The sequence below is a fragment of the Enhydra lutris genome, unplaced genomic scaffold (assembly GCF_002288905.1).
Source record: "Enhydra lutris kenyoni isolate GAN:26980312 unplaced genomic scaffold, ASM228890v2 scaffoldscaffold6, whole genome shotgun sequence".
In the NCBI taxonomy this organism is placed as follows: Eukaryota; Metazoa; Chordata; class Mammalia; order Carnivora; family Mustelidae; genus Enhydra; species Enhydra lutris.
This window is the reverse complement of record NW_019154090.1, coordinates 15,218,167-15,236,656: the sequence shown is the minus strand read 5'-3', so window position 1 is coordinate 15,236,656 and position 18,490 is coordinate 15,218,167. Positions and strand designations below refer to the sequence as shown.

General features: G+C 42.9%; 1 protein-coding gene and 1 long non-coding RNA gene across 2 annotated transcripts in view; both read left to right on the top strand.

The window, feature by feature from the left end:
• Positions 1-9,633: 9,633 nt before the first annotated feature.
• LOC111141470 (serine/threonine kinase 4) overlaps positions 9,634-18,490 on the top strand; it is a 94,400-nt gene continuing 85,543 nt past the window's right edge. The window contains exons 1-2 of the mRNA XM_022494048.1: positions 9,634-9,683; positions 15,469-15,549. Of these exons, the coding sequence (XP_022349756.1) occupies positions 9,649-9,683; positions 15,469-15,549 (116 nt within the window). The 5' untranslated portion in view covers positions 9,634-9,648. The remainder of the gene's footprint in view (positions 9,684-15,468; positions 15,550-18,490) is intronic.
• Positions 16,471-18,042, top strand: LOC111141472. The gene is made up of 2 exons (XR_002640206.1): positions 16,471-16,794; positions 17,492-18,042. It is a non-coding gene; the product is annotated as an uncharacterized LOC111141472 (long non-coding RNA).

Here is an 18,490-nt window from a genome sequence, read left to right as displayed (position 1 = left end):
CTGCCCTGGAGGGGGCGGGACGCGCGGGGCGGGGCCAGAGCTGCGCGCGCCAGGGGCCTTCTGCGCATGCTCCGGTGGGGACTTACCTAGCGGAACGCTCTGTATGGTCCCCGTAGGGAGGCTGAGGGCCTAAGGAGGTCAAAACTCTGGGTAAAACCATGAAAGAGGCCAGGTCCCTGCTGGCGGGGAGCTTACATTCTCGTGGGAACCGACAGGCTATTAACTCTTGAGCAAACGAAGACGATAATCTCATAATGTGATTAATGCTACAAGGAAAACAAAACTGTGGTGTAATGGGAAGTGACCACGTGGGGACTATTTTAGATAAGGGGGGTGGTGGGGTGGGGTAGGCGTCTCTGAGAGACTAAGGAGCTGAAGAAGCCTGAGAAGATTTAGGGAGTGCTGGTCCAGACACATAGCAAGTGCAAAGGCACTGAGGCTGGAAACTAACTGGTACCTAGTGCTCTGTAGATGTTGATTTAATAAATGAATGCACTGATAGGTCCGTGAGGATCTTTCGCTGAGGGCAACTTGAACTTATCTTCAGCGTCCTTTGACATAACTGTATGTCCCCTTGATGGGCCAGTGTTTTTAACTGCTTGTTGACCCCTGTGCACATGAAGCTGTTTCTCTTGCTTTCTAACCTTCGCTTATGTGCCCCCATCCTGCAGTTCTTTTCCAAACACTTCTTTTACCTGATCCTGACCACCTATAATCATTCTTTCTGAAAGCCTTTCTTGACACCTCACATCTTGTCCCTGGTCCCTCCTCTGCTCCAATTGCTCCCAGAGTTTATATCTCAGTTAACACTCTGTGATTGTCAGTTTACAGTTTTTCTCAAAGACTGTGAAACCTTTAAAGGCAGGAAGTAGGTCTTTATTTTTATCTCCACAAGACCTAATCAGATTTAGCACCAAACATGTAGTTATAAAGGTCTATTGGCAAACACGTGGTCTCTGCCCTCAGAAATTTAGTTATAATTATTTGTGTAAATCCAACTCACCCAGACTATAAGCTTTCTGAGGGTTGAGTGGCTGTTCCATTTGAATCTACTCAGTCCAGCGCAGGCCCCACACAAGGAAAGAATGAATTTAGTGTGGTGCGGAAACCCGACCATGCACATACACTGCTGGTTATTTACTCAACAGCTTCCATCTTTGCTTCCAGAAGTCTGAATTCTTCTGCTTCAGGGAATGAATCAGGATTTTGTTAACCCAATCACAGTAATCTCACTCCCTTTTGCCAATGATTGGTCAGGTGTGGACATACCCCTGATTTGCTCAGCGAGTTACGGGAGGTCTGCTGGGTCCTTATGGGAAAGCTTTTCCTCTCAGATAAGAGATACAGAATTGCAAAATAACTTTTTTTTCTCTCTCTTTATGCTTTGGTTACTGTTGGGTTAAGGATATATACCTGGACATGTGGTAGTCATTTTGCAATTGTGAGGCAACAAGCACAGGCATGAAAAACCCATGTGCTGAGGAGGGCAGGAGGAGAAAGATGAAATTGACATTGGTGAGCCATTGAATCAACCCTGGAAGGACTGACTTCTGGACTACTTAATAAACAACAAATGCCATGGTGCCTTAAGCTGCCATTTAGACTTTTTTCCCCCCAGTTACTTGGAGGTGGATATATTGTAAATGATACACCAGACAAGTACATCTGTGTCAAGCTGTATTTTCCAAAAATGACCAAACCAATAATTTCCAGTCCTCTGCCCTCTTCCAGAACCTGGCCACTCCCCCAACCAGAGATAGAGTCTATTTTAGCTCTCTTTGAAATTGCACAGGACTTTGGGGTCCCCTCAACAGTGGAAATAACATTATCTATCTTCCAAGACTATGCCATTAAAAGGCACTAAAGGTTCCTCCCAGCTCACCCTCACAAATATCCTTCAGCACCTAGCCTTTATCCTGAGACTTAAAAAACCAAACAAACCAAAATGAGAAGTCCCCTCTACCCTCAGTGCTAAGTGAGCTCCCAGCCAACAGCTGGCACCAACTTGTCAGACATGTAAATGAGGCATTTTGGATAAGAACACATCCAGGGGCACCTGGGTGGTTCAGTTGTTAAGCGTCTGCCTTCAGCTTGGGTCATGATCCCAGGGTCCTGGGATCGAGAGACCCGCATCGGGCTCCCTGCTCAGGGGGAAGACTGCTTCTCCCATTCCCCCTGCTCATGTTCCCTCTCTAGCTGTTTTTCTGTCAAATAAAGAAAATCTTTAAAAAGAAACAAAAAAAGAATATATCCAAATGGTGACTGACCCTGACTGACACCATGGAAAAAGAGACGAACCTTACCTGCGGAACCATGCTCAAATTGTAAATTTATGGGGGAGAGAGAGAGAGAGAGAAATACTGTTGTTTTATGCCACTAAGTTCTGGGAATGGTTTCTTTCTTTCTTTTTTTTTTTTATAAGATTTTATTTATTTATTTGACAGATCACAAGCAGGCAGAGAGGCAGGCAGAGAGAGAGGAGGAAGCAGGCTCCCTGCTGAGCAGAGAGCCCGATGCGGGGCTTGATCCCAGGACTCCGAGATCATGACCTGAGCCGAAGGCAGCGGCTTAACCCACTGAGCCACCCAGGCGCCCCCTGGGAATGGTTTCTTACACAGCAACTGATAAATGGTAATCCCTTCCCACAATGCTTCCCATAAATGCAGGGCCGATAAAAGCAGAACTGAAAGAATTTAGGGGAGGGAGATATTGGGGAGTAGGGGCATAGTGAAAGTCTCCTGGGAGGTGACTTTTTAAAATCAATTTTATTGAGAAATAATTCATTAGCATATAATCCACCCATTTAAAGTTATGTACAGTTCAGTGGTTTTTATTATGTTCAGAGTTATATAATCATCACCACAATTTTAGAATATTGTCATTATCAAAATGAAACCCCACATCTTTTAGTCATCATACCCAATTCTCCTACTCCATCTCCCCCATCCCCAAGCCCAAGCCCAAAGCAACCACTAACCTACCTTCTGATAAATTTGCCTGTTTTGGACTTTTCATGTAAATGGAATCATATGATACACGATCCTCTGTGATTGGCCTCTCACACACAGCAGTGTTTTCCCGTGTCATCCATGGTGTACCATGTATCAGAACTTCATTCCTTTTTATTGCTGAGTAATATTCCATTGTATACATTTTGGGTGTATTTATACATAAATACATTACATGTATGTATTTATACATAATACATTACATGTATGTATTTACACATAAATACATTACATGTATGTATTTATACATTTGCCAGCTGATGGACATTTGGGTTCTATTTTTTGGATAGGAAGTAACTTTTTTTTTTTTTAGGAAGTAACTTTTTGATATTTATTAAGATTTCATCTCTCTGAGTTAACCATCTCACCAAAGACGTATTTAATATGTATGCAGCTTTAATGGGGGAAGGAATAGATATTACAGCTGTAGTCTCCTGAATGAGGTAATATGCACAGACATGATTATTGGACATTCATTTTTTGTTTGTTTAAACATTTCTTTTCAGGGTTAATTGGTAGTTTCTTTTAAATAATATCTCTGCCTTAGTTAGTTGAGAGACACTGGTGAGTAAAGTGTTAGAATCAGGACAATCTTACATTTCATTGAACTGAGCCAGACACAGCCAATACTTTTATATGCTGATTCCAAATAATGAACCAATTGGTCTTGGGGAAAGAAATACAGACAGCATCATAATTTGTCAATTTCCAGTTCTGGATGCTTTTCAGTTCAGGTGTATCAGTCATGACTTTATCTGAAAACACACTCCGAGTAAGATGGCTTATGGAAGGGATTTGAAATAAGAAGTTAATTCAGGGAATTGGTTTCAGAGGTGACGGAAGAGCCAAGATGCCAACACGGAACACTGAGGGATCCCAAAGGCCAGCAGCAGCAGGAATACTATGCCCAGGACTTGAATATAAAAAGGAAATGGTGATGATGTGGCTTGGAGTGTTGGGGTTGAGGAGCCAATGGCCAAGAAAGAATGCTTGATACATCTTTGTTAAAGCACGGAGATAGGACCCAGGGGTAGAAAGAGCTGCACTGGGGTTATGAGGAGTGACTAATTAAAAGATTTTTTTGAAGATTTTATTTATTTGACAGAGAGATCACAAGTAGGCAGAGAGGCAGGCAGGGAGAGAGGAAGGGAAGCAGGCTCCCCGCTGAGCAGAGAGCCCGATGTGGGGCTCAATCCCAGAACCCTGGGATCATGACCTGAGCCGAAGGCAGAGGCTTAACCCACTGAGCCAGCCAGGCGCCCCTAATTAAAGATTTTCTATCTCATGGAGGGGAGAGTGATGTTAGGGCTCCAGGAAACTGAGTTTATAGGTTTCTGGAAATTGTTTTTCTCTCTCTTTTTAAAAGATTTTATGTATTTATTTGACAGAGAGAGAGAGGAGAGAGGGAACACAAGCAGGGGGAGAGAGAGGGAGAAGCAGGCTTCCCGCTGGGCAGGCAGCCCAATGGGATCATGACCTGAGCTGAAGGCAACACTTAACAGCTGAGCCACCCATGCACCCCAGAAATTGCTTTTTTCTTATAAACCATTGACAGGTGCAAAATGAAGGAGACTGTGTCTTGTATCCTGCATGACTGTGATCTCCATCAGTTAACCATTTTTCTTCCTTTCCTTTGTTTTAGGGCAGCCGGGATGCCTGAGGAATGTCACACATAACCCACGGGGTGAGGGGTGGGGGGGGGAGCTGTGGAGTGTTAGCTTGTGCTTTGCCCTCAGTTTGCCTCTGCTCTTTCAGAAGCTGCAGCAGAGTAGGAGCTGGAGCCAAGTCAGGATGCTCTAGGAGGAGCTGAAGACAAAATTACTGTTGGATACTTGATCAGAAGCAAAGAAGAGAGAGAAAGACTGGCTTCTCTCTTAGTTTTCTGTTTTTGGTCTCCTGACAGTGAACCCAGCCAGAAGTCAGCTGACATGGGAACTTGAGAAGTGAGCTTACAGGACTGGTCTTTTCCCCTAGGACTTCTTAGATATGACATCAAAAGTATGAGTCATAAAAGAAAAAAGTGGATAAACGATACTTAAAAATTAAAGTTTCTGTTCTTTAAAAATGAGGCTGTTGAGAGAATGAAAATACAAGCTCCAGAAAATGTTTGTAAATCACATATCTGATAAAGGACATGCCTCCAGAATATTAACAAAAACACTAAAAACTCAATAATGAGAGAAAGCAATTTTAAGAAGGACAAAAGACTTGGAAAATACACAGATGACAAGTACTTGAAAAGATGCTCAACATCATTAGTCATTAGAGAAACACCAATTAGAAACACAGTGAGGGGGCGCCTGGGTGGCTCAGCGGGTTAAGCATCTGTCTTCAGCTCAGGTTGTGATGGAGCCCCCACTAGGCTTCGTGCTTATCAGGGAGTCTGCTTCTCCCTTTCCCTCTGCCCCTCCCCACTCCTGCTTGTGCCCTCTCTCTCTCTCTCTCAAATAAATAAGTAAAATCTTAAAACGAAACAAAATGAAACACAGTGAGATACCCCTACACACCTATTAGATTGGCTAAAATTGCAAAGATCGATCATACCAAGTATAGATGATATAGAGATATTGAAATTCCCATACACTGTTGGTGGAAATATAGAACAGTATAATCACCTTGAAAAACAGTTTCTTAAAACAAACTGAGGGTTGCTGGGGGTAGGGAGAGGGTGGTGGGGTTATGGACATTGGGGAGGGTATGTGCTATGGTTGAGTGCTGTGAAGTGTGTAAACCTGGTGATTCACAGACTTGTAACCCTGGGGCTAATAATACATTATATGTTAATAAAAAAAATTAAAAAATAATTAAAAAAAAGAAAAAAAAGTTTCTTAATACATTAACCCAGATATTTCTCACCTATTTGTTTACTCAAGAGAAATGAAATGTATGTCCATACAAGCATCTACATAAATGATTTTAAGTTTTATTTGTAATAACCAAAAACTGGAAAATGATTACTTTGAGACCATTAGGTTTTGGGGTGGTTTTTTACATAGTGATAGTTAACTAGTACATTGAACTAACTTGCAACCCTTTTGCATCTTTACATTGCCCATATTGAATGTGACTCCGGCCACAGCTCCTACCTCATCTCCTACCTTTCCTTCTTCATTCTGCTCCAAACATGCTAACTTCTGGCTGCTCTTCCAACACAAGCCTTTGCCTTTGCCCTTGCTGTTCCCTCTGCCTTAAATACTCTTTAAAAAAATATTAGTGTGGGGGCACCTGGGTGGCTCAGTGGGCTAAAGCCTCTGCCTTCGGCTCAGGTCATGATCTCAGGGTCTTGGGATCGAGTCCCGCATCGGGCTCTCTGCTCCGCAGGGAGTCTGCTTCCTCTTCTCTCTCTGCCTGCCTCTCTGCCTGTCAAATAAGTAAATAAAATCTTAAAAAAAAAAAAAAATATATATATATATATTTATATATATTAATGTGACTTAGTCTCTCATTTCAGTCACATATTGTTTCTTTGTCTATTTGGTTTTGTTGTTTTATTGCCTTTCCCACTTGAATGGAAGATCCACGAGGGAAGAAACTTTATTTTCCTCACTGCCTTGCAGGTAGTGCTGTGCTTGGCCCAGAGCAGATACTAGATATGTATTTGCTGAATGAATGAATGAATGACTGTTCTGGCCTTCTCAGAGTTCTCCTGATCCTACCAGCCTTGGTTAGGTTCTCATATTATAGTTTTATGTAATTTATCACCACGTTAATTACCTGCCTAGCAACTGTATCTTCTACACTGTAAACTGCAAAAAAGCTAGAGCTCATCTGTCTTGAGTACTGTAACCTGGCCAGAGCCGACTACAGTAACAGGCATATGGAGCTCAGTAAGCATGGAATGAAGTATGAGTAACCTGCTCATTGGTTCTCTCTTTTTTTAAGATTTTATTTATTTTATTATTTTTTAAGGTTTTATTTATTTATCTGACAGAGAGAGAGAGATCCTAAGTAGGCAGAGAGGCAGGCAGAGAGAGGGGGGGGAAGCAGGCTCCCCACCAAGCAGAGAGTCCAATGTGGGCCTCGATCCCAGGACCCTGAGATCATGACCTGAGCTGAAGGCAGAGGCCTAACCCACTGAGCCACCCAGGCGCCACAGGATTTTATTTTAGAGTGAGAGAAAGAGAAAGTGTGTGCACACATGGGGAGAGGCACAGAGGGAAAGGGAGAAAGAATCTCAAGCAGACTCCCCACTGGGCACAGAGCCAGATACAGGATCTCACAACCCTGAGATCATGACCCGAGTCAAAAATCACAAGTCAGGGGCACCTGGGTGGCTCAGGGGTTGAGGACTCTGCCTTCGGCTTGGGTCATGGTCCCAGGGTCCTGGGATTGAGCCCCGCATCGGGCTCTCTGCTCGGTGGGGAGCCTGCTTCCTCCTCTCTCTCTCTCTGCCTGCCTCTCTGCCTACTTGTGATCTCCGTCTGTCAAATAAATAAATAAAATCTTAAAAAAAAAAATCACAAGTCAGATGCTCAACGGACTGAGCCACCCGGGTGCCCCACTGGTTCTTTCTCTTAAGCTATTATCATATTATGGTTCAGGCTGAGGTTTTTTACTTATTTATTTTTAAAAATTTTTATTTATTTATTTGAGAGAAAGAACAAGAATGAGTTGGGGGGAGAGGCAGAGGGAGAGGGAGAAGCAGAATCCCTGCTGACCAGGGAGTCGGATTGGGACTCAATCCCATAATCCTAGGATTATGGCCTGAGCCAAAGGCAGACACTTAACCCACTGAGCCACCCAAGCACCCGAGGTTTGTTGTTTAAATGTTATATTAAATATAATTTAAAATTCAGTTTGTCAGTTATATTACCCACATTTAAAGTGCTCAACAGCTACACGTGTCTACTGGCACTGGTTTTGGACAGCATATAAATAGAACATTTCCACCATCCCAGAAATTTCTATGGGGCAGTGCTGGACTGGAAATTGTTTAAAGAGAGGGCAATCCTGATGTCAGTCTACCTTTTGGAAAAATCCCAGAAAGGGGATAAAGGAGGGATGTTTGACACTATGTGCTGGTAAACTGACATTTATTTTTAAAAAAGGTTTTCTGAGTACCTACTCATTTATAGGCATGCGTGTGTGGGCAGTGGGGCCTGAACATGAGGTCAAACGAAGAGTGTGCTTTAGGAGAAGTACAGGAAAAGTACCAGGGGATTTCAGAGGATAGAGGACTGCCTTTTTGCAATAGGGACCTGTGATGGCTTCCTGAACTTTGTACAAACTTTTTATCTTTACTACCTCAGGGCTCCTACTACCATTTGTACAGATTTCTAGTAGGACAAAGTAGCAAATAAAACATGGATTCTATGGAGGCCAGCCCGTCTTGGGTTAAAAAACTTTTCTCTCACTAGCTGTGTTTATGAGTCTCAGCTTCCTCACCAGTAAAATGTGGATAGTAACTTCTACTTCATAGGGTTGTTTGAGGATTAAGAGACAGCATAGGATTGTGCCTGCCACATATATTCTCTGCAAATGTGGTCCACCCCTGTAAGGGGAATGGATCCGTTATCCCTATTTTACCATATGGGGTGCCATACCTGGGTGGCCCTGAAAGGCGGCTGCTTAGCTGTTAACTTCATGGATGGCATACCTTTGGGAAAAGCAGGACAATTAAAAACTGAAGTTTTCTCATGGAACCTACCCCACGGGTAAACTGGGTGGAATATGCTTTTCTCAACACTCATTGATGGTGGGGGCAAATGAAGGTTTACAGACCGCCATAGCTGGAACTGAAGCTCTTAGGGAAGAGGGAGCCTGACTCCCACGCCAAACAGAGGGTATAAATCAGAGGTTGTCCGGTTTGGTGGTGCAGGCTGCGGGCAGAGTGATCTGTATCTAAATCTCCAAATCTCTATTCTTAACTATGTGATCTTCACCTCTCTGGCCTTATAAAAGGAGAGTAATAATAGTACTTACCTTGTAGGGTTATTAGGAGTATTAAATGAATTAGTTCTAGTAAAGCACTGAGCATCAAATAATACATAAAATTGGGGATAACGTTACAGGCTTCCTAAGAGGATTAAACGAGAATACAGGTAAGTAAGCACAGGGCAAGCGCTTAATCATGATTAGCTATCTTCATGCCGGGCAGCCGACTCAAAGGTGAGAAGCCCTTAAGAAAGGCGGGTGAGCAATATACAGCCTGATGCTCTGAGACATCCGAGGGCGGTTCGGCCTCCTTCTGGAACAAGAATCCAACCGGCACGGAGCGGTAGGAACCCACGAATACCTCCAGGAGTCCCCGGCGCAACGCTTCCCAGAAATCGCCGAGAACCTGGCCGCTTCCCAAGAAGCCTCAGTATCTCGGTCGGAGGAACAAGGGCCGGGCCGCAGCGGAGACGGGCTCCCGGCCCGAGACCCGCCAAGAGCACCGCGCTGCACCGAAACCGCGCTGCGGACGGACCAGAGCCCGACGCAGGGGGTTCTGCCTTCTGAGGCCGCGCCCCGCGCGCCACGTGACTCAGGCTCCGCATCACGTGGTCCAGATCCTCGCAGCCCCGCCCTGCTCGCGCGCGGCGCGCCGCTTCCGGTGGGGGCGGAAAGCGGAAGTGTGGGAGGGTCTGCGGGGCGGGCTCGGGGAGGTCCCGGGGGAGGATGGAGCAGTGAGCGGGTCTGGGCGGCTGCTGGCAGCGCCATGGAGACGGTGCAGCTGAGGAACCCGCCGCGCCGGTGAGGGGCCGCTGGCTGAGAGGCAGGGGGTGGGGAGAGGGAAAGGCGGGAACTGGCGGAGGAGAGGCACCGGGTGAGCCCCCGGAGGGATGGACCTGCGGGGCCAAGCGATCCTGGCACCTGCTGAGTGGGGGACTCTCCGCCAGGAGGGGGTCCGGCAGAGGGGAGCACGCGCCCAGGGTCATAAACGTGGGACTGGTTGGGGAGAGCACTTGCTGTGGGGGGGATATCCTGGCGGAAGGGGGCATTGCTGAAGGGAGCAGCTGCTGAGGGACGTGGGGACAAGTTAGGGAGAGCACCTGCTGATGGCGGGGGCGCCTGGGGGGAGGCCATGCTAGGATCGATTCATTGAGGTGGGGGATGCTGGAGCAGGATGAGAACCCAGAGGGGTCTAAGATATGGGTCAGGAACAAGCAGAGGAAGACTGGGTGGACTTTCTGAGGGATGGGGTCCCACTTGAGGGGTGCAATGGGGAAGATCTGTCGAGGGCAAAAGCTTTACACCTAAGGGTGAAGGTGTGCCGAGAAAGGTTGAAGGTCCGACAAGGGAGGGCTTCGTGCAGGATAGCATTTAGGAAAAATTTCCGGGTAGTGTCCCCACTCTTGGATGAGGATGACATCTTTCATTCCTGATGCCCCCTGCTTTCCTACTTTTCCTTACGTCCTCCTCAGTTTTTCAAACCTGACATTGGGAGGTGGATAAGGAGATAAGAGGATATTTTCAAGAAGGGCAAATTGAGGCCCAGAAGAGTTGAGACACAGTCCTGTGTATTTCCTTCTTTGCTGTAGGTCTTGGTCACGACCTGACCAGTCTGGGCCCTTTTCTGGCCTCTATTGTTTTGTATCAGCTCCAGATCCTGCTGCTACCTGGAATTGTTTTTAAGTCAAGATCAGGGTGGTGGCTGATCCTAGAAAGTCTGAACTCTGGTGTTGGTTTGAGTTAGATCATTGATTCACGCTGTGGACACCAGGGTCTTGTGTCGCTCTTCCACATCTGGAGAAAAAATAACAGAGATCAACTGAGTCCAGCTTCTATGGGGTGCAGTGTAATTAGCTTCTATTTCACAGAGACCTCTGACTTCCTGCAGCAGAATGAGCACTAAAGTAGGAAGTGTTCAGTGTGTGGGAGTGTGGGGCAAAGGAGAGGTGAAGGGAAGGGATCGGCAGCCTGGGCTGCACACTCGGGGTTTGTTTGAAGTACACAAACATGGCAGAAGGCAAATAGCTGTTTGGGATGGACTCATAATTCACCCTAGTGTAGTGTGCTGAGAGGAAATGATAATGATTCTTACACATATGGCACTTTCTGGGTGCCTGGAACCGTTCTCAGTGCTTTCCCTGTCTCCTGGTGAACCACATGTAAATGACCTATAAAAATGGTAATTTCGTGTGGTTCAGCTTATTATGACTCTTTCGATCCTCACAACAATCTTATGATACGAGGTGGTTATCTCTATAGCTCTATTTTACTGGTGATAAAACTGAGGCACAAAGAGTTTCAAGTGATTTGCGGGAGGTTCCATAGTCAGTAAGTGGCAGAGCTGGGAGTTTAAACCAGGCGGTCTGGTCCAAAGTCCATGCTTTTAACCGTTTCCTCTGATGCCCTCTGGAAGCACCCGGGTTTCACAGGGACTGAATGTTAGCAGGTATTTGCTACAGCACCATAATGATCCAGTTATAAATGTACATTGGTTATATTTCTTTCTGAAATATATTTGTTGTTTCTCTGAGGCCTTGGTTTAATTGAAAAGGGGATTAGGAATCTGAGTTTTGTTTCTACCTTTGTCATGTGTTCTATAATCTTGGCCAAAAGCGTAAACCTTTTTGTTTTTTTGACACACTCATTCCTGCACCTTTTGGATTTTAAGAACTTTATTGAGGGTGCAAGAGAAGAGCGTTGCAGGGCTGAATTCTTGAATGACTGGTGCTTTCCTGCTCATCATAACTAGTGAAGTACCTAATCTGCATCAGATTAACTTTGTTACTTGCATTTATTAGGACTTTCATGTCAGTTTCACAAACGGTGATTTTAACAACAGAGATGTATTTTCTTCTAGTTTTCAGGAGGCTAGAAGTCTAAGATCAGGGTATCAGCAGGATTGTTTCTTTGAGGCCTCTCTCCTTGACTTGTAGATGGCTCTCTCCTTCCTCTGTCTTCACATGGTCTTCCCTCTGTAGATGTCTGTCCTTATCTTCTATAAGGACACCAGTCATATTGATTTAGGACTCACCTCTATGACCTTATTTTACCTTAATTACCTCTTTAAAGGCACTATCTCCAAATAAAGTCACATTCTGAGGTCCTGGGGCTTAGGACTTCAACATAGGAATTTGGGGAGAGGCAAGATATTCATTTTATTATCATTAAAAAAGTCACCAATTTATATGTTTGTTGCAACCATATCAAATTCTGAATGGAAAGAGGGGTAGGTATACATAAATAAAATGAGATAAAACAAGAGTTCTGAGATGGGAGAAAGAGGCTTGAGAATTAGCCAAATCTATGAGTAACTGCTTCATAAATACCCTCATTTGTGTTTGGAGAGATAAACTTGTCTTTTTAGAGATGCAGTTGGCATGTGTTTCCAGCAAGGGATGACAATCTCAATGCAGGAAATGCTCTTTGCGTTCATGAGCTTGACATTTGTGTGTGACTGAGTGATTCAGGTTGATGGCTTATGTAGGTGATTATGATTTTTAAAAGTGAGCTGGTGTTAGATAATAGTAGTGTGCTGGAGGATGTAGAGGGCATTTCTGGAATGCTTGGCTGTCCATGTGGCCGTCTGACTTAGGAGAGGAGCATCTGCTGGTGTTTGGTCCAAGGAGGCTGTGTTGGTCAGGCCTCTTCTTTTATGAGCAAGCAATGAAACTACCTAAGGCCTGGGGGATGTCCCAGCTGAGAGCTGAATCATCAGTCGGGCTGTTCTGTGCTTCTTCCATGAAGACTTACGGTATAAAGTATCCCTGAGAGTCCCTTAGTAGAGGATTTTCCGTAGGAATCTTATTTGTTGAGAATCTGGTAATCCTTTTTAGGGTGCAATTCTATTCTTTTGGAAACTCACAAGGATTGCTGATAAAAGTTTAGGATTCCCATCATTACATTCATTAATCCATATAGGAAATGTTTGTTGACCCCCTCTGGGTTATCAGGCAGCAGAGAGAGAAAGATCTGTTAAGCCTGGATCAAAAGCAAACAAAAAACTGGGGCACCTGGGTGGCTAAGTCAGTTGAACGTCTGCCTTTGGCTCTCTCAAATAAATAAATAAATAAATAATCTCAAAACACACACACACACACACACACACACACACACACACACATATACACAAGCCAAGTAGATTGTTGGAGAGAAGTCTCTGAGCAGGTACACAATTTGTCAGAGGATTATCAGGGACTCGCAGCTGTTTCTCTCATGCCAGGCGCAGTTTCCTTTGTTATGTTGTGGTCTCAGGGTAGTTGAAATAGTGAGTTTTGCTTTTTGTAAACCACAAAGTCGACACTTCAAAGGAACACATTTGATCTTCCTTTATATAAGCTGTTTGATTATACTTGAGAAATGAGGTATTGTCCATTGTTTATACAGTTATGAATTCAGCACTTCACAAAAACCCACGCCCTCACCCCAGTTTGTATGATTTTCTTTCTAACATCTGAGTTCATAGACATTTCACTTCTGAAGTTTAAGAGGAGTTTCACTTCACCCCTTTTTGTTTTGAAGCTAGTTTTTATGATGTCACTGGAATTTAATTTTTTAGGACCTTTTGAGTTTCAAAGGTCACTGCGGTCATTTTGTTAATTTTCAAGTTGTCGCAATTATTGACTTGGAGCATTTCTCCATTTCTTTAGTGTGTAGTCTTTGACATTTACAGAATTATGTGAGATTGTCTTTTAGAGATCCGTGTTCAGGGGTGGATACACTCGATGTGTTCTCAAGTTTCTTTCTGTCTTTTCTTATGATTTGACTATTTGCTCCAGGAAGGGGTGTGTGTGTATGCAATTCAAGTCTTCTCCATGTAATTCTGGTCTTCTCTTGTAAAAATTGGTATTGTCCAGCTAGTTTAAACCTTTTCTCTACAAATAAGTCTTCAGTGTTACTACTTCCATAATTTCACCATTTCCTGAGCTCTCTTTTTTTGTTGTTCTTTGTAGTTTCAGGAAACTATTGTGTAGAAGATACACACACACACACACACACACAAATATTCTTTGGCAAGCTTCTTCCTTAAGCCCATTAATAATTTTTAGACCTTTCAGTTTTAAAAAAATATTGTTAATTTATAACCTCCATGTTTGTTATTTACTACATCTAGCATACTCAGAAAAATCTGAATTATCAGGAAATCATAAGCTGCCATGAATCTTTGATTTTGGGGACTTTCTGGAGGTACACAGCTGCTCACGGAAGAGTCTCTCTGAGTCTGTTTGAAATTCCTAGCTGCATAGTTATTTTTCACTTTTGATCATGTATAAGTGTATACCTTCTACTTTCTGTTTCTGTGATACCTATAGAATCCCTGTGTTTTGGCCGAATTACCAAAATCTTGCTAAGGGAGAGTAAGAGTCTCTATATCTTCCTTGGCCTCCAGTCTGAGACCATGTTTCAATTTATAGTTAACCTTACATTAAACATCTCTTCTGAAGAGATAGTTATGCCATTTTAATTTGCGAAATCTCAAGCTTTACATGGTTTTTAAAGGTTCTATCAAAGCTTAAATCCACTCTGTAGCATTTCAGCCAAATGATGATTCATTTTCTGTTTAAGTTCTCCAGTGATGGGGAACTAGGGACTTCTTAAGGCAGTCTAAACCATTTCAGAGCAACTTTTGTAGTTAGAAATTTTTTTTTCTTTTTTTAAATTTTATTTGAGAGAAAGAGAGAGCGTGCATGTGAGAGCATAAGCAGGGGGAGGGACAGAGGGAGAGGTAGAAGCAGACTCCCGGCTGAGCAGGGAGCCCAGTGCTGGGGAGGGAGGGGCTCAATCCCAGAACTCGGAGATCATGACCTGAGCCAAAGGTAGACACTTAACTGACTGAGCCACCCAGGTAGCTTGGAAAATTTCTTAGACCTGTTGAACTGAAGTCCGACTCTTGGTAGTTCTCTATCCTCTGGTCCTGATTATGCTCACCAGAGGGACCCAGGACACATGTAATACTGCCACAGACAGCTCTTAAGTCTCTTAGGTTGGGGTGCCTGCGTGGTTCAGTCAGAAATATGTGCAACTCTTGATATCAGGGTCATGAGTTCAAGCTTCTACAGTGGGTGTAGAGATTATTTAATAAAAAACAAACAAACAAATAAATAAAAATACTTAATTAAATAAATAAATTAATAATAAAGAAATAATGCTCAAATTTAAAAAACAATATAAATTAAAAACTTAAATAGATAAAAATGTCTCTTATGAGTCATGAGAGACAATGGACTCCGGGAAACAACTTGAGGGTTTCAGAAGGGAGGGGGGTGGGGCATGAGGTAGGCCGGTGATGGGTATTAAGGAGGGCGCGAACTGCGTGGAGCACTGGGTGTTACATGCAAACAACGAATGATGGAACACTACATTAAAAACTAATGTAAGTTTGGTGTATGTAAGTATAAGTATAGGACTAACATAACATAATTGTAAACATAATACTAAAAAAAAAGTCTCTTACCTTGCCTCTGTTGTTTATTAGTAAAGACTTTGTAGAGCAATTCCCAAGATGCTAATTGTAATATAAATAATGTATTTTGTGGTCTAGTTGCTAGCAAGTAGAATGTATTTTATGTTTTTATTTCTTCATTCACAGGCAGCTGAAAAAGTTAGATGAAGATAGTTTGACTAAACAACCCGAAGAAGTGTTTGATGTCTTAGAGAAACTTGGAGAAGGGTGAGTGTACAGAAAGTACAGGTAGACCAGTAGGTCCCAGTCTTTTTCTTCCCCAACACCAGAAGGAGCTGAACCTTTCTTATGTCAATAACTCACAAACCTAAGGAGAAGGAAGAGGAATGTTGCACATGGCACTGCTCCGAGTGGGCTGGGCAGGAGATGTACAGCTTGAGATGCCCTTTCGCTCTTTCCCCCAGTCACCATTATAGACAGATTTAGTGATGCCTGGTCTCTTCAACACCAAGGGTATCTGTTTTCTGTCTCATAGAATCCATAGTTTACATGATTTTATATATGTAACAGCACTAACTAGCCTATACTTCATTTAACAATTTTTATTAGTCATATGTTTTTATTTGCTGTTCATGGTTACTGATCAATATGCAGTAACTATTGTTTCCATAAAATGGAATTCAGCATTTTAGTTAGTGCAGCTTTGTGAGATACAGTAAATACCTCAAGGACTGTCACTACCTTTACAACTTCCAAGAGATTGAAAATCCCAGGTCGGGAACCAGGGTACTTCTTGAAACCCAGATTTGTGAATGAGTGTATAAAATACTGCTGAGATGGTATTTAGTAATAGTGGTTTTTTGTGTATCATTCAGTGATAGTTTCTGCATTAATAAGCAGGTGTGTGTGTGTGTGTATATGTGTTTAGTCTCTCAAGAGTACTTCTCATTCAAGAGAAGACCTGAAATATTAACTTTTAAAAACTTGTATTATGTAAGTGCTGTGTGCTCCTTGAAATTAAGTCTTTTTTTAAAAAAAGATTTTATTTATTTATTGGACAGAGAGAGAGAGATCACAAGTAGGCAGAGCAGCAGGCAGAGGGAGAGGAAGAAGCAGGCTCTCCGCTGGCAGGGAGTCCAATGTGGGGCTCGATCTCATAACACTGGGATCATGACCTGAGCCAAAGGCAGATGCTTAACCGACTGAGCCACCCAGGTGCCCCTGAAATCAAGTCTTACATGTCATTAGATTATTTTGGGTTTTAATGTTATTTATGTCTAATGTAGGTCAGGAATAATGTTAAACCCGATCCTGGGTTACATGGCATAGGTTTTCATGGATTGCCTCCTTGTAAAAAACATTAGTCATCTTTTTCTAAGTTGGAAAAATACTCTCTGGAACCAAGCAAGACATCAAGCAGAGAAGGGAAATAAAAGAGGACACCAGCTGTGCTGTTAGAAGAAAAGTACAAGATGATTCTGAAGACTGCAAGTTGACTTGGCATCCTTAAAGGTATGGGAAAACGACAGTCCCTCCACATCTCTCGCCTGTCCTTTTCAGCTTTAGCTTGGCCTCCTTGCTGTTTTCCCTCAAGGCAGTGAGTCTAACGCCCTTCATCTAACAGTGCTCACAGGTCCTCCTTTGACTAAGATAAAGCGTGGTGGGCATAATTGAATATGTAACTAACTTGTTTCTTTCATTTTTAAGAGAACTGTGTGTTACGGTAGTACGGGCGTAGACTCTGAAGTTAGACCTATGTTAAAGCCCTTGCTCTACTGTTGTATTAGTCACAATAAACAAGTGGGCTTGAGCAGATTACTTAATATTTTGAAGCTTCATAAACCTCCACTATGAAGCATAGATATTCTTATCTCCCTCATCTGGGTTATACCAAGTCTTACCTGGGGTAATAGGGGTATGGTACCGAGTACAGTGCCCGTCACATAGTGTGTGCTCAGTGAGTGGCAGCCATGATCCTTTTATTTTTAAGCCTACCAACTGAAGCATTCTTCAGACCTTATCATGTCAAATCAAAGTTAGATCTTAAATCTTCAGTATATTTAGGCATTCCTGAAGGGAGCGCTGTTTGCATTCATTGGGTTTGGGGAACACCAAAAGAAAACTACAAACAAAATATATTCCTGATATATTCTGATCATATGGGAAGGGGAAACTAAGCTAATTATGATTGTTTTTAATTGTCTTTTAGATCTATGCATATCTTCATCGAGGAAGTTAGAAATTTCCTTACAAAGATAAAACCAGCAAAAAATCGGAGTAAAGCTTCCGCTCTCTCTCCTTGTGTTATCACCATAGTGCTCTTTTAAGTGATACCACAGATGTTTGGATTTCTGTCATCATGGCTGAATGATCCCGAATGAGTTTCATTTAACTAACAGAATCCTGAAGGAAGACCTTAACTCCACCTTGCTATCTAAACAGAAACTGCCATGCCATCCTGAAATTGTTCTGGAAAATGAGTGGCTTGTGACCACTCACTACCTTGTGTCTTATGAAATGAGCTCTGGCCGATGGACCATGTTGGATTCTCTGGAAGCCAAGTTGTTCTGTGTCTGGAGGAAATCCTGTGGATCTGTGACAGAGTAGAGCCAGCACACCAGACCTCGACGAGTGGCTCATGCTTGGAAAGTGTTTTGCATGAGAGCCTAGCACTTTTTTCTTTCCATTATACTTAGAAGTTTTACACCTTGACTCACTAAAGTTTGTATCATAGGATAATAAAAACATCTTGCCCCTGGTTTCATAGGTAGTAAGTGGTATTGTTAAGACTTATATCTAGTTGATTTGACTCCAGATACTGTATTATTTCTGTTTTCCCAAATTGATCCTTACCTTGTTGGCTTGTGTGAAACCCCTAACTTCCCACCATTTTTATTCTCTGCCAATCAGAATTCATCGAGTCACTGTAGTTTTTGTTATAGGGAATCAGGTCTTAATGGGATTTGCCTAAAAGTGAGCACAGTTGCTGAAGCCTTCTAAATTCTCTTCAGATTACTGTAAGTGCAGTATGTGGAATCATGTATTTTAGTTTTTCATACAACTAAATGTTGGAGCATTCCTTGCTCTCAAGATGGCATAGAGAAGCATGGAGAGTGTTCTGGTTAAGATTGCTGAGGGAGTATGTGCAGAGACCTCTCTTTACATTTTAATAGATAAAACTGATGAGTGAAAATGGAATTTTTATTTA